Raw genomic sequence first — 27,249 nt, forward strand, 5'->3', positions numbered from 1 at the left:
GTTTTGGGATCGCCATTCCTACTTACCGAGTAATAGTTCGCTGCTTTCTGCTGTCACGCCTAAGCTACGGTTTCTTTTTCAAAACCACGTGAAACGTAAAAAAAATTGCGACTTCAATATCGCACGTTAGGCAAGTCGAAAGGTTTAACTGTTGTTGCACTGCAGTGTTGCGCCGGGTCTGATAATAGATCCTGTGTAAATGGAATGTCTCCAAATTCAGCATGCAAAATTTTGTATGAAGCTTCGTTCAAAATGTTACTTTCCCTCATAAGGTAGTTATGACAAGCTTCGTGTTTTACACGGAACAGCGATCTTAGTATTTCTTGTCAGTATTATAAACCCTATGTTACTAGGCTGCGATGCTCTCGTCAAGTTTTTTATTGATATGTGGGCACTGTAATATTGCGTAAAACGTAGAGTTGACAACGCATCTTTCATTAAAAATTCGCAACTTCGTTAACCGTTTTCCAAAAGAGGCACCAAAATAGTGTTATTCATGGCTGTAAACACGATTATGCGTCATGTATAAGCTTCCCGAATACGATAACAGCAATGACCTGAAAGCAAAGGTTCGTGATTACGATCAAGAGGGAAGACATAACAAGAGACGGAATTTCTTATAAAAGCCTATATAGTGATATATACAATGTATCGACAATATGGCACACCTCTCCCACAGCGGAAGCAAGCGACTGTCACTATGGCATTACGGCGAGACACGCATTGTTCGCGAAACCCCTTCACTCACTACAACTTCGATTTGACACCATCAAGCAGTTCGGTGTAGCGTCACCTGCTACGTCTAAAGCATATTCGCAGCAGTTCAACGCAGTTTAGGCTGCGTTAATTTATAAAAGAGAAAAATCCATGTACCGCAATTCTACATCACGATATCTCGAAGCTCCATGTGGTATTTATACAAACTCAGAAATATTTGATTTGTCAATCCATGAAAGAAGGCCTCGTATACACGCCTCATAAAGAAGGCGCCCGAAGCCTCGCATAAGTTCGCTTGATTTTTCGCCTCCTCCGGTCAATGATGATAACATCAATGTGTCCCACACTACTAATTAAAGTAGCTTCGGCTTCTTGCTCGGGCACATTGCGCCCAAATAGTTTGACCATATTTGTAAATTTACACTTGTAAGTTTCTGAAAGGAGTATAGCAATTTCAGCAAATATGGTCGACGGCTTCACGACAACGAACACACACCTAGCTCAATCCACGACCCTTGGTGTTAATAAAGGTACAGGTAATTAAAATAGAGTTTATTAATGCGTTCGAACCCACAGCCTTCGGTGTTAACTCAGGCATAGTTAGTTAAGGCACTGATGACAAAGTCAGTTAAGGCACTTGCCCCGCGATCACTCGTATAGGTGGATCGCGCGGCCTTTGGTGTTAATTAAAGCGAAGTTAATTGAAACACATTTGATTAAGGTGGAGTTATTTAATGTACTCGAACTACTGACCTTTGTTGGGAGTCAAGGTTTCGACCTTACGTTGTCGCATAATGTGTAAGCATCACATGGTGGTCACAATACTTCCGCATTCATCAATGTAGGCATACAACACTAACCAATGGTCCTGGGTTTGACTTCTACGAAAGGTCGGGGGCTCAATGACTTTTTGGAGCATCCATGGTCATGCGAACGCCGACAACTACGCCGGACTTTCTACCTCATAAGCCGTATAATGCTTTCGTATTAAAAAAGAAGGAGAAGATCGAAAGAGCGCCAAACCCCAATTCAGAGTCAGCCAACCACGCCGGAAAATCAGAGTAGCCCAAGACAGGCAACAAATCCTTTAAACGCTGCACTTTCAAAAACTCTCACTTCATAATCTTGCAGATGCGTTTCACATCGTCGAAGGATGGTTGCACGGAGACGAACAGCAGGATTACTAATGAGGCATTGATAAGATGTCACAAATACAGCACATCATAGAACAGGGAGCAACACACTCTTCAGACACACGATAAGAACGACGTCCTTGTTTGCAAGGCTTATATTTCAGCCAACGTCTGCAACCAATGTGCTTTTGTCAGAGACATGGTACTTAACGAGAGCCTCAGGCTATTATTAGCCTAATCAGAAAATTTTAATGGTGTCACGATCTGGTCCTTTATAATCCAACTGGTAATGTAAAGAAATTGGCGAGTGTCAATATTTTAACGCCAGAATGTCACAACGCTGTAGAGTAATTACCGTTCACCAGTTCTCGTTTGTCCCGTAGAAGCTTCACCTTGAGAGCTTCCTGTGGCTGGAGGTAGCCACTGCGTATGGGAGAACGTTCAACAGTTTGGTGAACCAGATTTACGGTCGAAGGTGGCGCTATGTAGTGAACCGTGGGGAATCCGGTTCCGTTGAAGCCGCAGACAAAGCTTAAAGTGTAGGCGCCCATGTTGTCCATCATGAGCCACTCGTCGACATTCACGTCGAAGAACAGCTTCACACCATCTATGCGGTCAAAGGGATTGCACGTACTACCCCACAGTGTGGTCAACACATCCATGGGCCTCTCCCGTGGCTCCTGCAGTGCCAAATACAAAAAAAAGACAGCAGGACCTGCAGTGAGAAATTTGGTTGAAATACGGTAGGGTTATCCCAACTACGCTACACCATTTTACCAAAGTTTTAAAGATGACCTTTACGGAGGCAACTGTGTGTAAGGTGGACGTAGAACTTTGTATAGGTAATGAGGCGTTGTAAGAGGCTAATTTATATCACTCAGTGCAGCTAACTGTATCTAATTTGTTCAGCTCACCAGAACCAACGAAATAGCGGGTTTGGTTATTGTCATGATGAAACACACTCCCAGATTATTTATTTCGTTTAACTGCAACATTTTCTCGAGTCAGCCAACAAATTAGAAAATTTGCGATTGGTTTGGAGGGCACCGAAGAAATTGAGGGTGGTGTCTGTCGTGACACACAGCTGTTTAACGCTAGACCTACCTCTAAAGGCATTATCTTCACGTCAGAGAAGTCGTACATATAGCGGGAAATGCAGTTGTCCTTGCTCTCATTTAGAAAGATGTCCTGGTGCCGACGGGAAACTCCTGGTTAGAATATAACAAGAACATGTTGCAACAGATTTTAGTCGCACGAAAAATCACGATCAAGAATTTGGAAAAAAAAACCGACAGCAGTGGAACATTCCAAGTTTCTTGTTATGTGGCTGTGCAACCTGCGAAATCAGATGTGCACTGCATTCTTAGAGCACGAACACGAGACGCTCAGTTTCGTACTGTCGACTAGGTTGTAGGAAAAAACAACTTTCGTTGCAAGCGTCTTGAAACTACTGCTCGCGATTAATTTGCGCCAGATTTTGTATGGCGATGTCATGCAAGTGCATAAACAACGGTAACTGCAGTTGTGCAACATACTAGGTGAGCAAAAATTTTAGCAACTTCACACAGTTAGCCTTCCGTCGAGTTTTCCTAAATACGGTAATACTTTGCAGAGGTTCAGCAAAACAGCGAGCTAATTCTGCTAATGCCACGTCCAGCTACACGTTTTTAAGGATACTATTAGAATCAATTGGGGTAGAATTAGGTGACAGGCAAAGGAAAAACTCCAGAATGTACAGCCACAACCTCCGCTCGTGAGTGAAACTAAGACACCCATTTTCAATAATTACGAATTCCGTCCAGTAAATACGAATGCCAGCTTGGCGTGAACATGGCAGCCACAATGCATGAACTAGGTGTCGCTGCAGCATTTAGGATACTTCTCGAGTTCGCGCTGTCATATAATCATGATTCATGATATATATATATATATATATATATATATATATATATATATATATATTTATATATATATATGTAATCAACCTTCATGCGAAGGTTGTGGGATCATTCGTTCCCTGCCTGTGGGAAGTTGTTATTTCATCCACTTTCATTTCCATTATTTTATTGTTGCTTTATTTAATATATTAAGCACAAGTAAATTCCCCTATGTTGTCGATGCTGTCAATGTCATCATCATCATCATCGCAATAACACGTGACCATCATCTCAAAGAACTTGTTGGATAGATGCAGAGAGAAAACGTTTACTATCCTAGCGACTATATATATATATATATATATATATATATATATATGGGTGTGTGTGTGTAGGGCAGCCCCTGTAGAGTTTCCAGCGACGTTGTCACGATGGAAGTATACGTACGATTGTGACCTAGTAATGTGACACTACATGTGGGTCACAAGAACCTTTGAAACGCAGGCAACGAATCGTCGAGGGTGTGACATCTAAAACTTTTTTTTGGTATTCTCTGGAGTATGTATCATGAAAACACGGCATTCCGACAGTCTACAAAACAGTTAACGATCGTTTCAGCACGCGGACACAGACTACAGTTTGTCGACCACGGCGTAATACAACCACTTTTCTGCAACCTCGACCTGCATATAATTTTGCTCAGTAGTAGCTGCGTTAGGCATGCTTAATTACTGCAAAGCCCTCGGTCGTTCATTTGGTAATAAGCTCTTTATGTCCAAAGTGTGTAAGTCGCTCAAGAATCGTCACCCCAATGAATGTGTTTATTGGATACTTGCATTTGCTTGCCTGACTTCGGAGTGTATGCTTTTAGAGCAAACTTCATTTTTGTAGTGCTGTACTTTTTCTATAATATTTTACTCCCATGTACGAAAAAAAAATTGCGACGCTCCCTAATGCAATATTTGAGCGCAGCTCTATACGTGTTCACATTTTGCAATATATGGGCTCGCGCGTACGATCGTTCTCTTGGGGCACGTTGCAAATGGAGCGAAGTGTGGCGCGACTGCCTCCCTAATTTGGAATTCGCGGGAGACAGCGCGTCGGTGACGCGGGGGCGCGATTTGCAGAAGCCGCCGCAGGCAGAGCTCCCAGACGGCGCGCGTTACTCTGGCGTCGTCTAGGCTTTTCTTCTCACGCTTACACCGCACCCGCCTCCTCCTGCGCTTTCCTCCTCAAATCTTCCATCCCCCACGGTAATCCGCGTCCGCTTTTTCATCTTTCGCTGCGCTCTTTCGCTCGCATACGCCGCTGCCGCCTACGCCGATGGTTGCCATGGGGGCCATCAAGGCTTTGAGTTCACAACCATGTGATGGGTAGAAAATGCTTGTTTGCCTCTGCCCTGTTGCTAGGGTGAAGCTATAGATAAGATGGTTTCGCGATGACGACGACATTACAGCGACGACAACGGCCGTCACCCTAACAAAAAAGGAGGCACGGGCAGAAAGACGCTGCAACGCAGTTTAGAGCTTTTCATCCTTGAGGCAGAGAAATGAGCGATATGAAACCATTCGCTCTTGGCTCGTCTTCATCGACAGGGTGGCCAGGTAAGTACTGGTAGGTGAAAGCGAAGACGATGGCTTTGTCTTCACCCAAAATGTTTGCGCCCGTTACGTATGCACATGATATAGCAAATCATCGGTGCCGTTAAGCAACAGCGATTTACCTTGCGGAAGAGTAGAAAGCTGAGCTAGTTGGCACACATTTATGGCACCGTGTACAAACAGACAAACAGACAAAGCGTGTACAACCATGTACAAACCGTGTACAAACCGTGTACAAACCGTGTACAACCAGACAAAGAACCACTTGTTCTGTTTAGATGTTCCGTGTGTCCGTTCGTGCTTCTATATCATGATGTGATCCTGTTTTTGTGATGTGATTTTTTACATGAGTTTAATATGTCCACGATACTACATGTTATCACGAGCTTGAAATGTAGTTTTCAGTGAGAAGTGTTTCGCGTGTCTTCGTTGCTCACTTCGTGCTTCGTTCCAGTTGCAAGCTGATGAGCAGCTCAGCTCGCCCAATTCAGCCCATCCGCGCAGCTGTCACACTCACCGTCGATTATTACGTCACTGCGTCTCTTTCCAACGACCCTGACGACGAGGGAGTATGCAGATGTGCAGAAGAACTGGCCTGGCTCCGCAATGATCTGTACTCCGCTAGATTCCGGGAAGTGTTCATCGATTGTCCGCAGTACGCACTCGCAAGCCTGCGCCAGGAACAGATTCAAAATGCAAGCCAGACCCCTATTGGTGGGTTTGTTGGTTCCGTTGTTTATTACATGTGTTGTTAGCCTGGCAATCTGGGCGGGCAATCGCTCAGCCTGTTAATCTATTTTGCTATTCATGGACCTGTTACCACATGTCTATGAGTTCAGTGTCCCGTATGAAATCCTCTTCTTTGCAAGTTCTCAAGTTTTTCGTTTGATACCGAAGCGCAGGGAGGGCCAAATGAAGTGTACCACGTCACCACTTACTTGACATTCTGTAAAGAACGGAGAGACACTTCGCCCAATTTCGAACACCCATGGTGTAGTGAAATTCGGTCCTGTTCTTATTCTGTTTTATAGTTTCTGCCGATTGGTTAGGCCCCTTCACTGCACACCGATCACGTAGCGTGGTGAAAAGTAACCGAAAATGGTTGCGAATTGCGTCTTTTGGGAAACTCCGGTTGATCGGGGCTTTGACTCTTTAAAACAGAGAATGCCCTTAACAATAGTGTCCGCCATTTCATTTCCAGGGATAAAAACATGGGAAGGTATCCATAGGAATGGTGTTCAAAGTACTAGATCAGAGAATTAGCTGACTATAGAGAATGAGAGAATTAGCTCAACTGTCCTGCAAACAAAAATCATCGGCTGTTTGTTTGCACTGGCTGGATGCCTTTAGAACTTCCCTTATTGAACACCGTCAGCAAGCTTATTATTCAATATAAAAAGTGAGCTTGTTTGCCAAAGAATGCTTTAGCAAAAAAGTTAAGCATATGCTATAGTAGCTAAACATTTTCCTAATTGTTTATACGTTATCCTTCTTATAAAAATGTGTATTATTCAATCGCAGTACATGAGTCACGAAATATTGTGTAGCACAATATATATTTATTAATATTAACCTTCATAAACTTCTTGTTGTCGCGCAGTCCACCTGGGAAACCGCCTCCGAGGTCAAGTACTGTCATAGGTCTTCCGATATCTTTCGCTATGTCGAACACAATCCTGGCTCTCTCTATTGTGCGGCCAAATATCTCTGGGTTCTCATAGACCGATCCCACGTGGAACCTAAATTAAGAAAGCGCAGTTTAGGAATCATAACAGTAAAAGGCCCGCTTTATCAGCTTCTTCACATTATTTTATGCATAATAAAACATGCGAATGAAACTTCCTTTTCACTGCAAATCAGGACGCCTCTAAACTGAATATTTCAGCTACGAATAAAGCCCGTAGGCTTACCGCAATCGTAGTGTTGGTGACATAGACTGCGTTCATCAGGGCGCAACTACCTGTTGAAGGTGGTACTATATCTACGCCGCACACCGGACCAGCATAGGTAAAGTATAAGCTTCTAGCTAAATATCCCTGCTGGGTTTGATATAAAGCCTATGGAAGTTACAAAATTTTTGTACAGAAAAGAACGACCTGTAGCGACCGAAATCTAGCGTAAAGCTGGGCGTTCATCTATTTCAGACGTCCCAGCTCTGCAGTAAACAGAAACAAGAGTCGCTGTTTCAGGGCGTAGTAACTACGTTAACGCATCACTATATCCGTTTTTGGCGTTCTCACTTCATCTTACTTAAAGTCACCAATGTATCGGATTTAGTTGCACCGACGCTCTGGAGTATTTGTGCACAAAGCCAATAACTACTATTCGTATTGCCATGTTAGTGAACTGCAGCATTGCTTGTTTTGCTATCACGGCGCTTATATAGCTGGTTACTTCTGTCAACTGATTTGCAAAGTGACTGAGACATTTATCAATGTTGAGCTAATTAAGTTATATTCTTACAGCTTTCCTTGCATTGTAATCCCACTTAGGGATTACTAACTTACTAATTACTAACTGCTAATTACGATTACTAACTACTAGCAAAGTGACTGATACATTTAGCAATATTGAGCTAATTAAATTATATTCTTACAGCTTTCCTTGCATTGTAATCCCACTTACGGATTACTAACTGCACCAACAACCAAAAAAAGCGTACCTGACATCTGCGTACCAGCACGAAGTGTTTTGCGCCCGGGCCAAAAATTGTCTAGGGTTATAAGGGTCCCCGCAAGTGGCATTAAGGTGAAGGAATTTCAAGTGCCGACTGACAACAGCGAACAAAGCCTGACATGCGTCACTTTCTCCCTCGAAAACCTACAGGGCGACACTTGGTCAGTTGTTCCAGAAATTGTACCAGTAGTTGCATTTGCACACTGGTTAAAAGCTGCATGCAGGCCACCCTAGCATTTAGGTATTTCTGTAAAAGCAAATATCAAATTATGAAATATAAGAAAAACAAGTTTCAGTTCCCTCAATTTTGTTCTTAATTTACCTTCCCGTATGGCACTTTTAAAAATAACAAAAGTACTACGTACTTTTGTTATTACGTACTACGTACTAACTGTACTACTACGTACTACGTACTAACTGTACTACGTGGTACACAAGCTTGCTATTGCTTTAATAATAGGTTTCAAAACAAACAATTTCTTGGGGAAAATGATTGCTGAAGGAAACAAAACATCCCCATATTTGGCCCGTCTTCAGTTCAAGTGAATGAACGTGATCACACGTGCGCATTACTCACGTGACTCCCACTACATTGCAATTAAGCTCCACGGCCGCCTTCAATATAGGTCTGGCATCATCCACGTAGCAGCCGAATTTGTTGTTAAACGATATTTGGCAACCTTTGTCGTCGGATTTTATTCGAAGAAGCAACCTGCAAACAATTAACAGTCGCCATTGAACACATTCTTTTAACCCTGATTTCTGCACGTTGAGGAAAAAATCCGATTGAGAAATTACAATAGTTGGATCGACTTGCGTACTGGAAATATTTCGTTTTGTTTCGGAGAAGAGAGTGCATATTCTTCAGCTGACATTTGTTATGATTAGAAATGACCCGATTCTAGCAACACCGCTCGAGATTGCAGGAAGGGACCTTAGTCCTGCAGTTAACAGAAAGATACTGATGACGATGATAAGAAACAGCGAGCTTATGTTGAAAGACTCCAAATGGGTCAATCCTGTTTCTTTATATATTTTTAAAATAATCTTAGCCAGCCGTAACAATGAAGCAGTAGCTCTGTGATGACCCATTTTTGGTAAACATGGCGAAAATTTCAGCATAACCCATCTCACGATGACTGTCCAGGTCAATGCGATTACCATTCAAGCAAGATTGCGACACACCTTGTTATCACCACCGACGCCATCATGTACGAACCATGTACATGACGGCCCGGCTCCTCTCTCGTGCTTCCCCAGTGGACACGCTGAGCCATCTGGCACCTGGCCGCACGAATTCGTCCACTGCTTTTTTCTTGGAATCAGAGAGTGCACCAACGGCGCGCTGGTGCATAGGCGCGGTGTACTTCAGCAGAGCTCCTCTCTCGCGCTGCCCTGTTTGAAAGGGATCTTGAGACGCGCGAGCAAAGTCGCTGTAAACTCCCCTATTATAGCGTGGCCTCGAAGATTCGTGGCGCGTTGGTGCATGCTAACACCGAGAATTAATCCATTGTTCCTTGCGGGCATTCGTGGCGCCAGTGTGGTTCCGGTTCTTGCAGTTTATCCAGTTGAACCAGTAGGCTTACAGATTCGCGAAAGTAACTACTTATTGGCCTCGCGTCCAGATATGCGTGAGGATCGACCATTCTTGACTAGCAAATACTATGTAGGGCCAGAAGCATTTGATTTCAAATGACATGCCTTCGTCATTATGGAACGGTAAAAACGTAAAGCCGTAGCTATGTATGTTAGAAGCGCTGATGTACCTGCCAGAGTTTTGATTTTTTCTTCTCCTCAGCCTTCGCTGCGTTGGTATGACTGTACAATGTACTTCTTTGTGAATGGAGTAAAGGCAATACGGAAAGCGAAACGAAAAATAAGCTTTCGTGGCGCAGCGCTAAAGCGCCATGCTGCTTATCTTGAAAACGCGTGTGATGCGTGATGGATTCCTAGGAGCACCCGAGAAACTTCAAAAGAAATATTTACTTTTTCGAAGAGCGGCGTCAACAGGGTAGATAGATAGAACTGGCTGAAGCACATCGAGAATGCTTTTTTTTTTTGCGAGAGAGAGAAAGAGAGAGAGAGAGATCTTATTGTTAGCAAACAGAGAATGTTATTCGCAATGCAGCAAGTATTGCTCTTTTGAACTTTAATTATTACAAAAGAAAAAAGTGAATGAACACGCCCTACCTGGCCTTCTTGTCTTTGACCTTGTGCAATTCCTCGATGCAATCAAAGGTCATTAGTGTTACACCATGTTCTTCAGCAAACTTCATGTGAGATGTGCTTTTCATGGTGTGGGCGTAGATGATACGATCGGGATGAACACCCAGCTTCAAAATTGTCCTCATTTCATTCTGAGTAGAGAAATAGCATCACTGGTAAACCATAAATAGGTGGACACTATAATGGAGAGCAATATGGCAGAAGCAGTGTGGTGTACTTAGCAATAAGCAACGCAAGAATGTCGCTGACCATTACGATACTCCTTAATGCGAAATTTGAGCGTAGCCCTATACGGGTTTTCATTTCGCGATGTTTTCATTTAGGCTGGCGCGGACAACCTGTCTCGTGCGGAACGTTACAAACGGAGCGAAGTGCAAGGCGACTGTCTCGCTAATTGGGAAATAACTATATGGAGGGCGTGGGAGCGATCCACAGCAGCCGCTGCAAACAGATCTCTGCTCACGCAGCGCGTTGTTTCCATGCATCGTATGGAAACACCTCTCTGGCGCCTCTGGCGCCATCTCGTATCGATCGGTCGTCGCATGTCTTGTGCGGTACCATGTTTTTCTTTTCATGCTGCGCTCCGCGTTTGCTCTCATCTTTCGCTATGCTCGTTCACTCACTCGCTACGTTGAGGAACAATGCCCGCGCTCGTCGCACGAACGGGCGCCTAAGAGCTGCGCGCTAGAAATAAACGAATAAATATTTGCATGTGTTATTTAAATACAGGCCATATATAACGAAGTAGTGACGAACTCTGAGGTAACCCGAATGCAAAAGTCGCTAAGTATGAGATCTTAATTCCAAAAATGTATTGTGGCAGCTGACAGCATCGCACATCACTTCGAGGTCATTTTGGAATTTTACGGTGTATTTCAAGCGATGTGCATTTCCTTCCAAGCAAGGAAAACGCCATAGCGCCAGCATAAGTAAACATTATTTGTCTAATAAATGGCAGGAAGATTGGCCTCAATTCCAGTACTCTATCCTTCTACTTTTGGTTAAAATAAAGGGAAGAGGAGATAAGGACGATTATGCGTAAAATGTCAACTTCGCCCAACAGTGACATATACCTTAATAATATGCACATATCACAGTGCCAACTGCATAACTATCACCGAGGCCTCGTTCAGTGAGAATCTACTTTTGATTCCCTGTTGGATCGTGTGAAAAAATTTTAAACGTTCAATTTAATTTTCAAGTAAAAAACATGAAGGAAGGTCACTAGCCTTGTTACTATCTTCGATATTTGACAAAACCTTTTTATTAGACTACTGCTAGTTGCTCTGTATAGGGTAAAATCACGTTCACTTTTTTTGTCACTCCGGACAACTACGTGATGCAAAGGCGTTAACTACTCGTTACTTCACTGCACTGTGCTGCGCACTTGCTTGCTTGAAACGTTTCTATGTTACTCTGTATATGTCATCCAGGGAAAACATCGTCATCGTCTGTATATGTCAATCACTTGGCCTTGGCGATATTACTAAAAAGGGAACTGGGCTAATTTTGGTCAATCAAATTTTAGTTTCTGCCTACGCCGTCAACACAGAGAATCACTGGACAGATCTCCACCCAATGAAACTGCGCAATCTCCTCCTCTGTTACGTATCAGAAGATACATGTAGCATTTATTTTCTGGTGCCGCGAGCCTGTATAAATGTCTCTTATGTGTGTTCGTTCTTACCGTGTTTGAGCAATCAAAATTCACTCCAAGGGAAGCTAGCACAGCAATAATAACGGGATCTCCACATGTTTTGATGGCTGGAAGGAAATAATTAACATTAGGAATGAAACCTAATCCTGAGCTTCTCTGAACAACTAGCACACAATGTCTGGAGATGAACAAAAGCTTTGTGGACGGTGGACAAGCGTCAGTTTTCATTGCATTGATGTTCTACAGAATAAAAACAGGTAACAGAAAATTGTGTAATGTACCGTAGAAAGGTGTCACGCGTGGCAGGTGCTTGCGCCAGAGTTCCACTTTCCGTGCGATGTCTCTGACGTCGCAAACAAAAAATGCGTCGTCTTCTTTCTGCGAGAAATGAAACTTTTGGTAAGATGTACTTGGCTTCTTGATCTAAAATACGGTGGATGGTATAAGAAGAAATAAAAGGCAGGTCTACATAAAGGGCCACTCGAATTTCATATTCTGTTCTTATAGTCCGGTGGGGCTAAGCGACAACTATTTTCTATATGCCAATACACAAAAGACATGAATGCGAAATATAAGCCACCTTGGGACAGCTTGACAAAGTCCAATGTCCTACCAACGTCTGCAAGCAGAGGGGGGTACTGCTGGTCTATAACACGTCACTCACGTCACTACCACACGTCATATCACATTCAATGCTCGTTGTGCTACTGGTGAATCTTGCACTGCAGCTTCTTGAAATCTCAGACTCGGTGCTGTTGATAACGTAGGGATAAGCAGCTATCATATACTTTCTCACAAGAGTCACATAAACAACAATCGCTGAGAAAGCATCAATAGCTGCCTACATACTTCGCTGATAAGAGCAATTCTTGTGCGTCAAACTTGGGGTCGAAATTATGAAACAGCGTAGAAAATAGGCCAAACGACATGGGTTCACATGGTTGGCAGTGCACATTCCCTATACTTGCTTATCTTTCAGCATATTGTCCACTATCGGGCATATGAGATCTATCTTATGTGTCGGAGAAAAACAAACATCAATGCCGCACCTTCAACCGACGTTCTTAAGCGCATGAACACCTTACACATGAACACCCCGTAACACACACACGCTCCATGCACGCGAAGGCGTCTTGGTAGCTCAGGGAAGATGGCGGCCGGTCGGTGGGTTCCGGAATATGCGCTCAGCCCATCCGGTTCGAGACTATCGTGTTCTGGTCTGTAGGCAAGAATGGCACCGTGACAGGCGCTGCTGCGCCGATGTGAGAGCGCCGCATGCGGGGCAAAATTCAACTCGCGGGTGTATACGCCTCTCCCATCTCCCATTCGAACCGCCTTGATTGCCTCTTGCACTGCTCGTGTTTGGGCACGTTTCGTACCGCGCGTGGCGTGTGCGGACGTATGTGTGCGTGGACGTTTTATTCGAAGGACGATGTACACGCTTCTATTTGCCTTTAAGAAGGTCGGTACGCTTGACGATTATTTTTATGGCTGCAATGCGGCGAAAGGGCAGCGTCTGCTTAGCCATGTAAGTGACGCTGAGCAGGTAATTGGAAACGACATCGTATGTGCCACCGGAAAAATCATCGGCACATACGATGCGTGTTAGCTAAAGTCATTTTCGCAGTTTCCCACAACATGTTTCCTATAAATCCGTGTTGTCTCTGATGGGGACAACGGACTTCCATCGACACTGTGGAAATAAACGGAAATAAACAAAATATATCGCCGCATAGCACAAGTACGACATGCGACCACAACCATAACTAGTACCTCCCCTACAATATAGAATAGAGGCAGCAATGCAAATATCTTGGCCATTTGTTAACACTGCTCAAGAAGCTGAAGTTGAAAATATTAGTAATTATCTCTGCTTCAGCAATGCCGACGCGACCAAGACGTGGGCGTGTTTCATCCAGTAACTCGATCGATCGGTGCAATGGTGATGAAGGAATCACCTCCGGTCATGTTCAATGCATCGTGCACATATTCAATTTCGCAGCACGCGTGAACTTCGGCCGCTGCTAGCGCATGCAACAGAAGTGATTTACATGTTTCGCCAGCGCACTTACAAACAAAGCACGAGAAAGATAGAACAAACGCTGGTCGAACAACTGAAAGTTTTTATATGAATAAAAAGATTATATACCGAGTAATCATGAAATTCATGTGGATTACATATAAAAACCGTCATACACTCACGAGTGATCAATGAACTAGCTCGCTTCGTTTGCCAGTTGTTTACTTCGTTGGGCGCAACGCTGTACTCCATGTCTGCCGTCTGCTTTTTTCGTGCCATTTCCTTGTGAATTGGCAGAATTCCACTGGTGGCATCCCCCCTTTCGTGTTTACATTGCTGTCGTGACATTTAACAACACAATAGTAATTTCCGGTCATCCGAAGAGGCGCCGTCGCAAACAGACGTTTCGCGCGCAGAGCGAACTGAATGCGGGCGCGACCGTGAAGGGAAGCGGCGGAAACATACACCCGTTGGAGGTGAAATCATTCCGCCAGGGGAGAAATGAGCGCTGGCATCTACGATGAAACTTGGTGTGCGGACGTCTATTACTCGTACTAGTATGCCTTAAGACTCAACTTGTATAAATGCAAATAAGCCATTTTCGCATTCCTTGGACATCCCCCCGGATATTTCAAACGCCCGACACCTGGCGCATCACCAGCCACGGCCATACAGTGACCGCTCGGACACCCGAAACCAAACAATGGTTTGACAACGATATGCTACGCTACCCTGAGTCCCAACAGCTGATACCAGGTGGCGAAACTACTTTGAAAGTCGCTGCTTTGATGAACGAGCTTTGAACCTGGCTCACCAAAAGATAAAAATATCTGTATAACCCGTAAATTTCGAAGTATAATGCGTTTACTGAACGTGACGATCTTTTGCAGAGACAGTCCACTTCTACGTACTCACTTGAATGTAGCGTTTGTATGCCTGCAGAAAAAAAATTAAACATTTGATAAAATAGGCTGCAGCATACACTTTGACCCTCGTTCACCTCGTGCTGCCATTTCTAAATCAGTATAAAATAATGAACCAGCGCAAGAACATTCCTTTGTCGCCTCATCCATGCCGCGGCCACAGTACTAGAGCGCCCGAAACCCTCCCCAGCGCCTCGGTTGCGATTGCCACGGCACAGAGGAAGAGCCGGCTACGACTACCTCTGAAATTACGCCATCTCCGTTCGAGTGGGACGGCCGGAGGAAAGCCAGCCACGCGCGCGAATTTCGCAGGCCATGATCGTGCGTATTATGATGCACAAAAGTAGGTACACTGGAAAATTCTCCCCTGCACGAATGTCCTAACAAATTAAACCCAATTAACGAACGGTAAGAACATGAGATTTAGAGATATAAAGATACCAAGAGACACAGTAGGGATATAGAAAATTTTGGAGTACGCTTACGCTTCGCCTTTAAGAATAGAACGGGATAGCATTCAAAGATCTCTGACTGCTTTTCACACTTCCCGGTAACTGCAGCTTATGTAACCACAATGGTTGCCAGGAAACGCTTTAGGAAATCTTTTAGTCTAATTAAGACAGATAAAGCGTTATAACAAATACACTGGTCTTTAATACAAATATTTATCCATCGAAATCCATACTTCGTAAACACACACACGCATGGTTCATGATCCACTCGCACCAAGATTGCTTCGCTTTACTTAGATGTCAAGTGGAGTTGAGTCTGCTTTATTAACGGGTCACTCCCGAAGTATATCTTTTGAAATAATAAAGCGTGCAAATTTTCTTCTTTTTTTTCTACAACGCTTAATTTACTGAGTGCTGGCTTACCACACCGTGGTAGCTTCATTTAGCTTGTGTTAGGATAGTCGATAGCTGATGCGAGTGTGAGACACGTACGACTCCTCTAGGGTATGAAGCATTCTCCTGCGAACGTAAGCGTTACTCACGTCGACAGCAAACATGGAACGTTTCGCCGTTGTGAGCTTGCGCTATTTGCAACAGAAAGAAATATTTTTTTTCTCCGCCTCTTGGCGCTATGCGTGAAAATAGAAAGCTTCTGCTAATAAAACTGCAAACTAGACACACGATGCGATAATTTTGTAGAGATATCCGTACCCCTTTAGAGATGCGGTTAGGGAGAATCAGTATATTATCTTTTGTTGTTTGCTTCACTTACATAACTTGAGGATGAGGTATCCACATAGGCGTTACATGCTCTCTGAATGAAGTACAGAAAGGCTTATCATAATTTGTATCGTTTTCTCTTTTTGCCCTTGAGGATGCATTTCGAAAGTTGTAGTCAGCCCGGTAACCGTCACCAGAAGCATCTCCGCTTTATGAATAGCGCATGTTACCTGTTTGTGCACAATATCCTGAGCTACCTCGTGAACTGTTCCACTCGTTACGATGAACGTCTCGTTGGCATATCCAGGAGACATCACTGCATGCGCAAAACAGTTCCGAAGATCAGTCAAAGCGCGTCTATGCGGCCGCAGAGGTAATGCTTACTACCTGCAAGAAACTCAAGAAGCAGAATTTCATCCCGAATTCTTCATCTTGGCAATACACAATATAGGCCTTCACTCATTCGATAGTGTAACTCTATAAAAAATGGTACGTGATGCAATAAAGACGCCCGTATTTTGTGTTGCTAGTGAGTAAAGCTTTTTCGCGGTGAGCTCCGAGTACGCTGTCGTTAAGATTTATAGGTCGGGATCGGTGGGTGATAAGAAAGGCATAAAATGGAATAAAAGGCACGATTACGTCATGTTGGCTCAAATTTCATTTTCCTTCATTTTGAAGTGCCTATAGCAAACAATGCCCCTCTCATGATGAGAACTGCGCGCCAAAAATAGTATCGCCCCTCTGTCAAGTATTCAGATCCTTCAATCGGCTAGACAAATTATGCAATGGTTACCGCAATCGCCGTTGCATAGAGTCACAATCTCATATTTCGATCCTCTTTGAGTATGATACACTACAGTGTACTAGAAGGGGGTAGTGTGTTCAGGCACGGCACGCGCCATCCATTGACGCGAGGCGGAGATGTATGGAAAGGTGCGGCACTTGGATGCCAGCCCACGCGACAGCAGCACCACCGCCAACATCCGTCGCATAAGGATCCCCGTCGCTCATTCCTACTGTTGTCTGTTGTGCTGGCTGTGCGCTGCTCGTGTGTGCGTCCATAGTTGTGTTGTTAGCAATTTTTTGTTGCAGTTTGTGCAGTTCAAACGATGCACTCGTTTAAAAAAAAATTGACAGTCACTTTAGCCCATGGCGAAGAGGGTGAAGGCGAAGGCCTGCACGCTCATTAGGCATTCGGTAAATAACTGACATTCTCATTCGAATGCGTTGTTGCTCCTTATTACTTGTTTTCTCCCCACCGAAGGTCATGAGTTCGAGTGTCCTGATGAACGCTACCTTAATTAACTGCGCATTAATGAACTTCGCCCTAATTAACACTAGAGGTCGCGGGCTCGACTTCCACCAAAGGTCATAGGTTAGAGGGCCTTAGCTCGATATTAATTAACTTTCCCTTAATTAACTTCGCCTTAAACCGAAAGGTCGTGGGGGTTGGACTTCCATATAACCTCGAGGGTTCGACTCCCACCGAAGGTCGTTGGTTCGAGTGCCTGAATGAACTCTATCTTAATTTACCCTCTTTCTCTGGGGGGGGGTGGGGGGGGTGGAGCGCAAGATGAGTGGCATCAGAGCGAGCTATGGAAAAACACGAGGACGAACGCGCGAACAGTGGCACGAGCTCGTGTCTGCGTGAGGCAAACTCACATGACTTTCTGTACCGCGCGCCGTGTTTTCTGGACCATCGGGGGCATGAGCTACTTAAAGCTTTCGCCTCAATAAAAGCTTGCTTTTCCCTGAGGTGTTCTCTTTTGACTTATACAAAGGAGTTTACACAAAGAAATTATACAAAGATTTCAATGCAATATAAAGTATTGAATTGCTTTTAATAATGCAACTTTGAAATAACTCATGTTAGCGAAACATATAATTACTAATAAAACATTACTTAGTTTCGGATTACCTAACTCATTAATTAGTTGTTTATATAATTAATTACCTAAATATGCTGAATGTATATGTTGCTTGGTATTACTAATAGTACCTAAATAATTTAGTAATTAGGCAAATAATCATTTTATTATTCATTACTTTTGCTATCTCCAAGAGAGCATTATTCCTGGGGCTTTCAGAAATGAAGCGGCCAGTCTTTTTACAGAGTCTCCATGTATTTTTGGAGTGATATCTGCATACGAAGGCGTAGGTTTTGACTGATAAATTTTTTAATGTGTCTCACTTAATCGTGAGAATTAACTGCCTATGCATTTGCACACTTGGTGATTTTCTGCAGCCAAGCGATGTATCAGCAAGAATTGTGACTTCTACGGCTAACTGTTGTATAACATTGGACTTCATACTGCCAAATATTGTGAAGCGTGTTGGCTCGCTCTCCTTTTTAATATGTTTAGCTTTTCTTAGACTCCCTCGCGCAATATTCCACCTCAGAGACGAAGCATGTGAGGACGTCGAATAAAAAAGAAATAAAACTACAAACATTCACAAGTGCAACGAGCGCAACCAGCCGTGGTTGCAGAGCGTGTCGGGGGAAACACGGCAGTTTCCATGCAGCCCATGCTAAAGTGGAGCCACGTTGTGACGTCTACAAAAGGAGCCTTAGCCATGGGCCATGGACCCTCCCTGAACACACTATACTCTTCTAGTACACTTCTAGAGCATTTGCTAAGAAACCGAATTGGCCATGTATGCTCGCTGCCAGAGTTTATGTCACCACCAAAAGAGGTGTCGCTCTTCATCGTTCGCTTTGCATTTGGCTTAATTGCACGTTACGTAACATTTACCTTCATTTGATAGTTAGATGTTCTTTGTCCCCAAAAGGTATTTGTGTCTCAATTACTAATATTTGATGTTCAAGGAGGAAGAAATCGGGTTTGGTTTCCCACAGCAGAGCGGAAATCGCATTGGCAAGACCATGCAATTGCAAAAAAAAAAAAATGAAGACGCACCTGAGACAGAGAGAATAAGCTGTTCGGGGAAGGACCCTCTTGATACCAATAGCTGCCCTACCACGGTTCAGAAGCAGACTTGCATCTCACTTGGAGTTACATCTGACTTATAACTGTGAAAACGCTCTCACTTTCTCTGTTTGCTCATTTACACACATACAGAAAATAAGCGATAAAGATATAAGAGAGATTAGGATGAATGGTGTAAGGGGGGGGGGTATGGGGGGGGGTATCTGGAGTCACATGCAGGGAAGGAAAGAGAAAGGAGGGCGTAGTCTATCTAGATCACGTTCTACTTGGCTACCCAGCAGGGGGCGGACGTGAGAATATGACAAAAATATGAGGCAATCTGGAAAAAAGTCATATTACTATAACTATCCAGGAAGCGTTCCAAAGCCTTTACAGCTTGTCAGGCACTACAGATTTCCTGTTAAGCCACAGCTGTGGTTTAACGAAGCAAGCAAACTACCTGTACTTGTCCTTGACTTCTTTGTTCTGGTGTGTATAGAGTCATGGAAGCAGAATAGTCTCTGCATAGAAGGGTGATAGCGCAAGCGATGTAAAGAAAATCAAGAAACGCAGCGTCCGTGCTGGTGCAACCATTCACACTTATGGCCCAATTTACGGCGCATCTGTTCCGTTTGAGCTGATGCATTTACAATTTGAACTAAAGTGCATCCTTAAAACTTTACCCGCGTACATGTATGTATGTATGTATGTATGTATGTATGTATGTATGTATGTATGTATGTATGTATGTATGTATGTATGTATGTATGTATGTATGTATGTATGTATGTATGTATGTTTGTATGTACGTACGTATGTACGTATGTATGTATGTATGTATGTATGTATGTATGTATGTATGTATGTATGTATGTATGTATGTATATATGTATGTATATATGTATGTATGAGCTGACCCATTTCGATCAAAACTGGAACTGGATCTCGTGTTTATAGTTCTGTCAGGACACCTAGAACACGTGCCGTTTCCTCCTCCCCCTCCCGTTTCTGTCAATTTCCATCAAATATGAAGTCGACGCCGCTTGCAGTTTTCCGTGGACAACGTGCGAACAATCTACGCACCTCATTTTGTTCAAGAAAATACGTGGGAAACTAGATTTCACTAATTATTTGCAAATTTTATAAAGATCAGTAACTTTTGATGGAAACTATCCGTAACAGGGCCGCTATTTTCCCCCAATATCAGATACGTCACGTGCACAGTTTCAGGGCATTGGGAAACATTGCGAATAACGACTGCATAATACCTTGGAGCACTTGCCTAAGTTTCAACTCAACCCATAACTAACAGACTCTTTCTAAGCTTTCAACTAAATTTTTAATGTCTTTTTTTAATTAGGATTTTTCATTGTTCCGAACTAACCTTGTCGTGAGTAGTCCGAAAATGCGAAGGCTTTCAAACTTCTGAATGATTTTCCGTTTGCATTTAACCATATTCAGGGCATTATTTTCTCATTTACTGCCCGAGGGCTCGTCAAATGAAAGTTCATAGCTACGCTGCTAGCACTGGGGGCCATATCAAAGTTCTCTTCTTTCTTTTTTTTCTGGCGAATTATGAATTTTCTTTCTTTAGAAAAGCTAGCTTTCTTGCAGCCTGAATGCATTGCTCACCCCACGACACTTTCTAGTCATTCGCAATTATTTCAGGGCTTACTGTTCTCACACCACTCCCTCGGGAAGGGCACCGGAGTGACAGGAAACCCTATTAGACAAAATGGGAGATTCAGCATGAACGCAATTATCCCGCTTGAAAAGAGAAGCGTAGAGAACACCTGATTGCCTGTGTGGCAATAATTATTTTCCACGCGTCCTTGGCGGCATAGTCTAATGTAAATGTCATGGTCTGTGTCCTGCAGTCGCAAGGCTTTTTCTTTTTTGTTTAATTTAAAAGTCGCCCTGCATTTTCTTACGTAAGTCTCTATGAAATGGCAAGCCAAATACCCTTTACCTACCTCTGCCGTTAAACGCTGCAGCTATGTGCCAGGGACTGACAACGATTTTCATTTCAATAAAAGAAATTATGAAAGAACACACCCATGTGACAGATCAATCACACTGCCGTCGCAATGTCAACTCGAACCGCCTATGTATTCTATTGATTCTGTTTGTTTTATTAGCACATTGTTTAGGTCACTGTACTACCTATTGAACCTACCATTGTAATGGTCTACTGAATCCTGGAAGGTTCTTCAACGTCTTTTATTCCAACTTACCCTACGGCATATTGCTTGTTCTAAACATTTCACGTTCTCTAGCTGTCTGCTACCGTATCTCACCTTATGTCTACACAAAACTCACACAATATCAACAGGGAGGGATTCTTGCTCACGAGGTGAAGCATTTTGAGTATTCAGAGTAAAGGTAATTGAAAGATTTTTCCAACGGAACAAGTGGCATGCTGGTGATGTAAATCAATCCCACAAACTACTGCACTCGCTGCAACAAACTAAGTCGTAGGAGATAGGCAGTGAAAATATAAATACGACTAAAATTGGAACTAGCATATCGAAGCAAGTAATTTTGCCGTACCATCTCGCTGACGTTGTTCTTCATAACAAAGGATACATAAAAAGATAACATGATCCCAAACACAATGATTGTGAAAGAAATGAAGATACCTTAGGAAGAGTAATGAGAATGGGGATGATATGCGGCGTTTTCTGGCGTCAGAGCCAAGTATAGCCAAAGTGCGCCAGGCTCAAGAGTAATGAGAAATCTACGCACAGGTTTGCATGAGCCAGGATATGAAGGCGCACATGACCTGAGAGTTCCGGATACGAATGAAGGTAGAAAGGAAAGTATGCAAGGTTTCCTTGCTGCAACAACTTCCTGAAAAGATGTCGAAGGTGTGTCACGAATCTCATATTGCCAGTGCATTTCAACTGTCGACCATACGTGTTTTCTGCATGCTAACTGGGACGACGCTTAACTTTCACTGGTTTTCGTACCAGATATTCAAAAGATGCTGCCACCTGTAAAGGGCGCAGTCTACGCATCTACACGTATATAAGACGGCAGTACTCGCTTGCGATGCTATAACCACAAACTTCATCGGTCGCTACCACACGCAATACCTCAATAAAATATAGATCTTATGGGGTTATTTAGCAGCCGAATGTAGCTATGCAAGCAGGAAGGTGGGGAATACTTCTGCAATAACCAATATGAAGCGAAGTAAACAGAAATGGAGAATTCAACCCAGAGACTGCGCAAATGCTTCAAGCGTATAGATTATAGTCTGTGGTTGCCTTTTCGTCCCTCGATAGCAATTATACCTTAGTCGCATCTTGCCAGCCTAACGCATCATATTGCTTGCGAAGATTGTGCAATTTACCCTGGCATTAAGGAAATATTAAATAACTTTTAGAAAAGAAGTCTGGACGCTCCTAAATGCTCGGGGAATAAAGTGTTACAACGTGGGGGTGCAGCCGAGAGTCAACAATGGTGGTGTCGAGAGCAGGCGGCAGACAAGTTCAGTGATTAAGAGTAGCATCGTCTACATGTCAATGTGATGCTCGTTCTAGACTGCTTGTTTTATGACCGCTGCCATTTTAAGCGCTTTCCTTGACGTTCCACTTAGCACAAGCATGCCACTTGCATCACACCACCACTCGTATGTTTTTTCTTGACTTATAAACCTGCATGGTACCCACAAAAAGCACGCGATCGGAAAAAGCGGTCAAGGTTGGAAAAAAAGACCGCTTTAAGTACAGCCCAGTCCCTAGCTCAATTCCCTCGGGGACCCCTTCTCCCCAAGCCACAGACGTTCCCATGGTCGTGGAAGCGAGCCACTCGGGCAACCCAGCCAAACGAAAGGCCGTTCCCAGCATGCCCCGAAAAGGACAGACTAAAGCGAAGTCAGAGAAATGTTGAATTCCATGTGCTTCGAGATCAAGAAGATAACGAACGAGTCTCGGCAGTGGATCAGCAGCTCTTGTTCGTGGATCAGAAGTTAGATGCGGAAAACGTTAAAATTCATTGCTTATAGGAAACAGAATGCCGGAAATAGAGTGCAAGGTGCAGGAAATTAACATCAGTCTGTCGACCCGGGTACGTGCTGTTTGCTTCCCAGATGGCGCGCCGGTACCTACGCTGCCACCACTGCACATCCCCGGACCAATTAGTAGAACCACCTACCTCGAGACACTAGAAGCAACGCCGGAAGGCGCTCTATACAGCAAAGATGTGGCCACACACCCAATTTAACATTTGGCGGTGGAACTGCAGGGGATTCCACCATAAAAGATGCACCCTGCACCAGTTTGTTCACAACCACAAAGAAAAGTCACATGTTGTATTATTGCAAGAAACGATTACTGATCAGGTTTCACTCCAGGGATACAAAGCTCTTGCTCTCCGTGGGGACGGCAGAGGAATCTGCACATTAGTCAGCAGCAAGTTCACTTTTGTCGCACACGATCTAGAGGTCCGGCCTAGCAAGACAGAGACCTTTCTAGTAGAAGTCATCCCAAGTCATTCTAACATCCCCACCATATTTATACTTAACGTATACAGCAGCCCGAGCGATCATAGATAACGTTTCGAAACCATCATCACTAGGGCAACGAAGCTCGCCGGAAACTCTCCACTGGTTGCGGCCGGTGATTTCGAAGCCCTATTTCACACGTGGAACTACACGCGTGACACGGTAAAGGGCAGAAGCCTGTGGCAGAAGGCGGGAGACGTGGGAATCTCTATTGACGGACCCAGCCTTTCCCACCAGACGCGGCACCTCCTCGACCAGGGACTGTGTCACGGATCTCGCCTTTGTTAAAAACGCTGGCTCAGCCAAGTGGTCAAATCTGCTCATAGACATCGGTAGCGATCATTACATCACGGCCACTAGCTTACAAGTGGAGCAGAAAAGAAAGAAGGCCTTCTCGGTCCCAGGCTAGGACAAAATCCGTGAGCTGGGCAAGGCCGGCGCCACCCGTGGAGAAAAGCCCGAGAGTCTCGTCCAGTGGTCCGAACTAATTCTGCAAGATATCTGCTTCACCACCAAAACCATAGAGACGGATCTACAGATAGAGAAGATGGATAGTAGGCTAGCACACCTTCTCGAGGCCAAACAATCACTTTTCGAGAGGTGTAAAAGCCAATGCTTGAATCACAAGCTCAGGAAAAAGATAGCCGAGATCAACAAGCAGATCGACGAGCACTGCCAAGCCCTGTCTAGGCAGCAATGGGACGAAATTTGCAATTCAATCGAAGGGCAGTTGCGCACGGGTGGCAAGTGGAATCTTCTCAAACCCTTGCTCGGCTACTCCGGCACCACGTCATACCGGAGAAGTGTCCTGGCTAAAGCGCTCCACTAAGCCAAGAAGTCGTCTTCAGAAGAGGAAGTGCTGCAGATGCTAGCTAAGAAGTACCTGCCGCTCGGAACTGTGGTCGATGAGGCGGCATACCCAGTATACAACGGTAAGCCGAACCCCGCGCTGGACGAGCCTTTCGATGTCAGTGAAATCCGCCGCGCCATACACGACCTCAACGGTAGGTGGACACCACGCCCGGATCATATTAACAACAAGGCTCTCAGCAACCTAGAGGGTGAATCGATCGACGTTCTCACAGATTAGATAAATTGCACTTGGGAGGAGGGAGTCGTACCGGGACAATGGAAGTTGACGAAGGTGATACTCATCCCAGAGCTTGGACAACCTACACCCCATCTCACTGACGTCATGTGTAGGGAAGGTGGCCGAGCACGCCATCCATAACAGAATATCGGAGTATATCGACACCAATGACCTTTTACCTCACAGCATGATAGGTTTCAGGCCAGGCCTCTCCACCCAAGACGCCATCAAGCTTGTCAAGATCCAAATCCTGGAAAGCTGCACTCGGAACACGAGAGCCATCCTTGGTTTGAACCTGGGGAAGGCCTTTGATAACATCCGTCACAAGTTTGTTCTCGACGCCATCAAACTTGACCTAGGCTCGTCCTTCCATGCATTCGTCAGGTCTTTACTGAGCAAACAATGCGCCATCCTCAAGGCTGCAGATTTGGAATCAGAGAAAATGAAGCTGAGCGGAAGAGGCACCACCCAGGGGTCAGTCATGTCACCGCTCCTCTTCAATATCGCAATGGTCGATCTCTCGAGATACCTAGGCAAGATCCAGGGCATCGGCCACACGATCAACACGGACGACATCACTGTCTGGTGCGCGGGAGGCATTGACGGCCAAGTCGAAGCCGCTCGCAGGGAAGCTGTTGACACTACAGAGCACTTTCAAACAAACACGGGACTCCGGTGCTCCCCAAAGAAATCGGAGCTCATTCTCTACAGCCCAACTAGAAAGGACTGCATGCCACAGAACTGCAAACCCCCCACTAAAATCAACATTAATCTCTATACCAAGTGCTGAGATCCGATTCCCAAAGTCACGTCCATTCGAATCTTGGGAATGACATTCGAAGGGGCGGTCACAAATAGCATCACCATTCACAAACTAGCAAAGAAGACGGATAGCGTCATCGGTCTAACCAAGCGGGTAGCTAAGAGAAGGAGAGGCCTGAGCGCAGAGAATATGATAGGGCCCGACGGCAAAAGCATAGCCACCCGCACTCTTGCATAGTTCTCCGCTCACATGGGATCCATGATGGGAGGCCCCACAAACCGCAACGAGCTGGCCCACTCCAAGGCGCGAGGTCTCGCTTTCCGCGACCATCGAGAACTCCTCCGCCGGCCCGCAATGGTGGAGAACAGAGATCAACCGACCACACACAATGAAATTACACAGCACTTTTATCTTGGCAGGAGAGACTTTCCCCTTCCTCACAAGAAGTTCAATGGAACGCAGGCATTGACCCTCAGATTATTGCAAACAGGCTCGTATCCCAGCCTGGCTTTATTCCACGAGCTTTATCCCGACGCTTATGGCAGTAGTTCTTGTAGGCACTGCAATGACTTCGCTAGCTTAGACCATATGCTCTTGCGTTGCCCCTCGTTGCGAGGCACGGAACAAATCAATGAGGACAAGTGGCTCTCCGCTATCAAGAGTCCCGATGCCGGGGCGAAACTATGAGTGGTCCAGAGGGCCCACGATGCGGCGGTCAGGCATGGCCTGACTGTCCCAATGTGGCAGCGGCCCGCAGCGCGCCGAGTCGCGTACCTCAGGACTTTAATTAATGTTTTGCATCCATCCATCCATCCATCCATCCATCCATCCATCCATCCATCCATCCATCCATCCATCCATCCATCCATCCATCCATCCGTCCATCCGTCCATCCATCCATCCATCCATCCATCCATCCATCCATCCATCCATCCATCCATCCATCCATCCATCCATCCATCCATCCATCCATCCATCCATCCATCCATCCATCCAATCCAATCCAATCCGATCCATCCATCCATCCATCCATCCATCCATCCATCCATCCATCCATCCATCCATCCATCCATCCATCCATCCATCCATCCATCCATCCATCCATCCATCCATCCACCCATTCATTCATTCATTCATTCATTCATTCAGTAGAGCCACGGTTTCGCTGAGAACCTTAACGGGACATCTTGTAATTCCTAGATAGGAACAGAAAATGTCATTGCATGCAGTAGTGTTCTGTCAATGTAGATTGTTGTTCTTCAATATAGCTCCGTATCCGGCTTAGAAATACCTCGCATAAAGTAGGAAATCCGACAGATGGACCAAACTAAAAAGCTTTGCCTGTGCCAGATAACGACGTCTGGTGCAAGTTTGCGTTGTTCAGCATTCAAAGCGAAGCTTTCCACTTACTTGTCGTTCATAGAAGGGGATCAAATAGCGCAGCTCATGTGCTTCGGGTGGTGGTAGAAGAAATCAATAAAAAAGGGCATCGTTGCTACATGCTTAAGAATTACTCTTCACAAAGCTTGCGCAAATCAACTATTTCCCATTTTCAGAGCACAGCTTACCGGAATCTCCCAACCAACACCTGCTGTGGCGTAGCTAGGTCGTTTGGCATCCGGGGCCCAAAACCCTTCTGTCAACTCCCCGCTCCCCGCCCTGGGTGTAGGGAGGAAGGCGAGGATTGAGAAAATTTTCGGGGAGTGGGAGTATTGTTTCAGCACCAGCACAGCCGCCTTGAATACCGCACATGTCCCCCGCTCCCTCCCTTCGCTTTCGTTCCCAGATATCGCGAATTATTTTCTGCACTAAATACCACAGTGTGCTGTACTAATACTTTGCGATAAGCGCATTTGTAGATCTGCTGTAAGACTGTAATGTTTGGCAGCCAATAGAGATGCGGCATATCGGAAAGTATGGCTCACAAGTAATAAAAATATTTTGATGAAGCTTTAATTAG

At 44.7% G+C, this 27,249-nt stretch overlaps 1 protein-coding gene across 1 annotated transcript; it reads right to left on the reverse strand.

Annotated features, from left to right (window-relative positions):
• Positions 1–1,989: 1,989 nt before the first annotated feature.
• Positions 1,990–19,050, reverse strand: LOC139054650 (ornithine decarboxylase-like). Its single transcript, XM_070532015.1, has 10 exons — positions 18,921–19,050; positions 16,233–16,318; positions 12,169–12,265; positions 11,918–11,994; positions 10,195–10,361; positions 8,582–8,716; positions 6,902–7,067; positions 5,846–5,999; positions 2,955–3,058; positions 1,990–2,530 (listed from the first exon to the last, which is right to left on the reverse strand). Exons 2-10 carry the CDS (start codon positions 16,314–16,316, stop codon positions 2,183–2,185), a joined length of 1,332 nt encoding a protein of 443 aa, XP_070388116.1. The 5' UTR covers positions 16,317–16,318; positions 18,921–19,050; the 3' UTR covers positions 1,990–2,182.
• Between the last annotated feature and the right edge of the window lie 8,199 nt (positions 19,051–27,249).

This window comes from Dermacentor albipictus, chromosome 1 (assembly GCF_038994185.2).
Source record: "Dermacentor albipictus isolate Rhodes 1998 colony chromosome 1, USDA_Dalb.pri_finalv2, whole genome shotgun sequence".
In the NCBI taxonomy this organism is placed as follows: Eukaryota; Metazoa; Arthropoda; class Arachnida; order Ixodida; family Ixodidae; genus Dermacentor; species Dermacentor albipictus.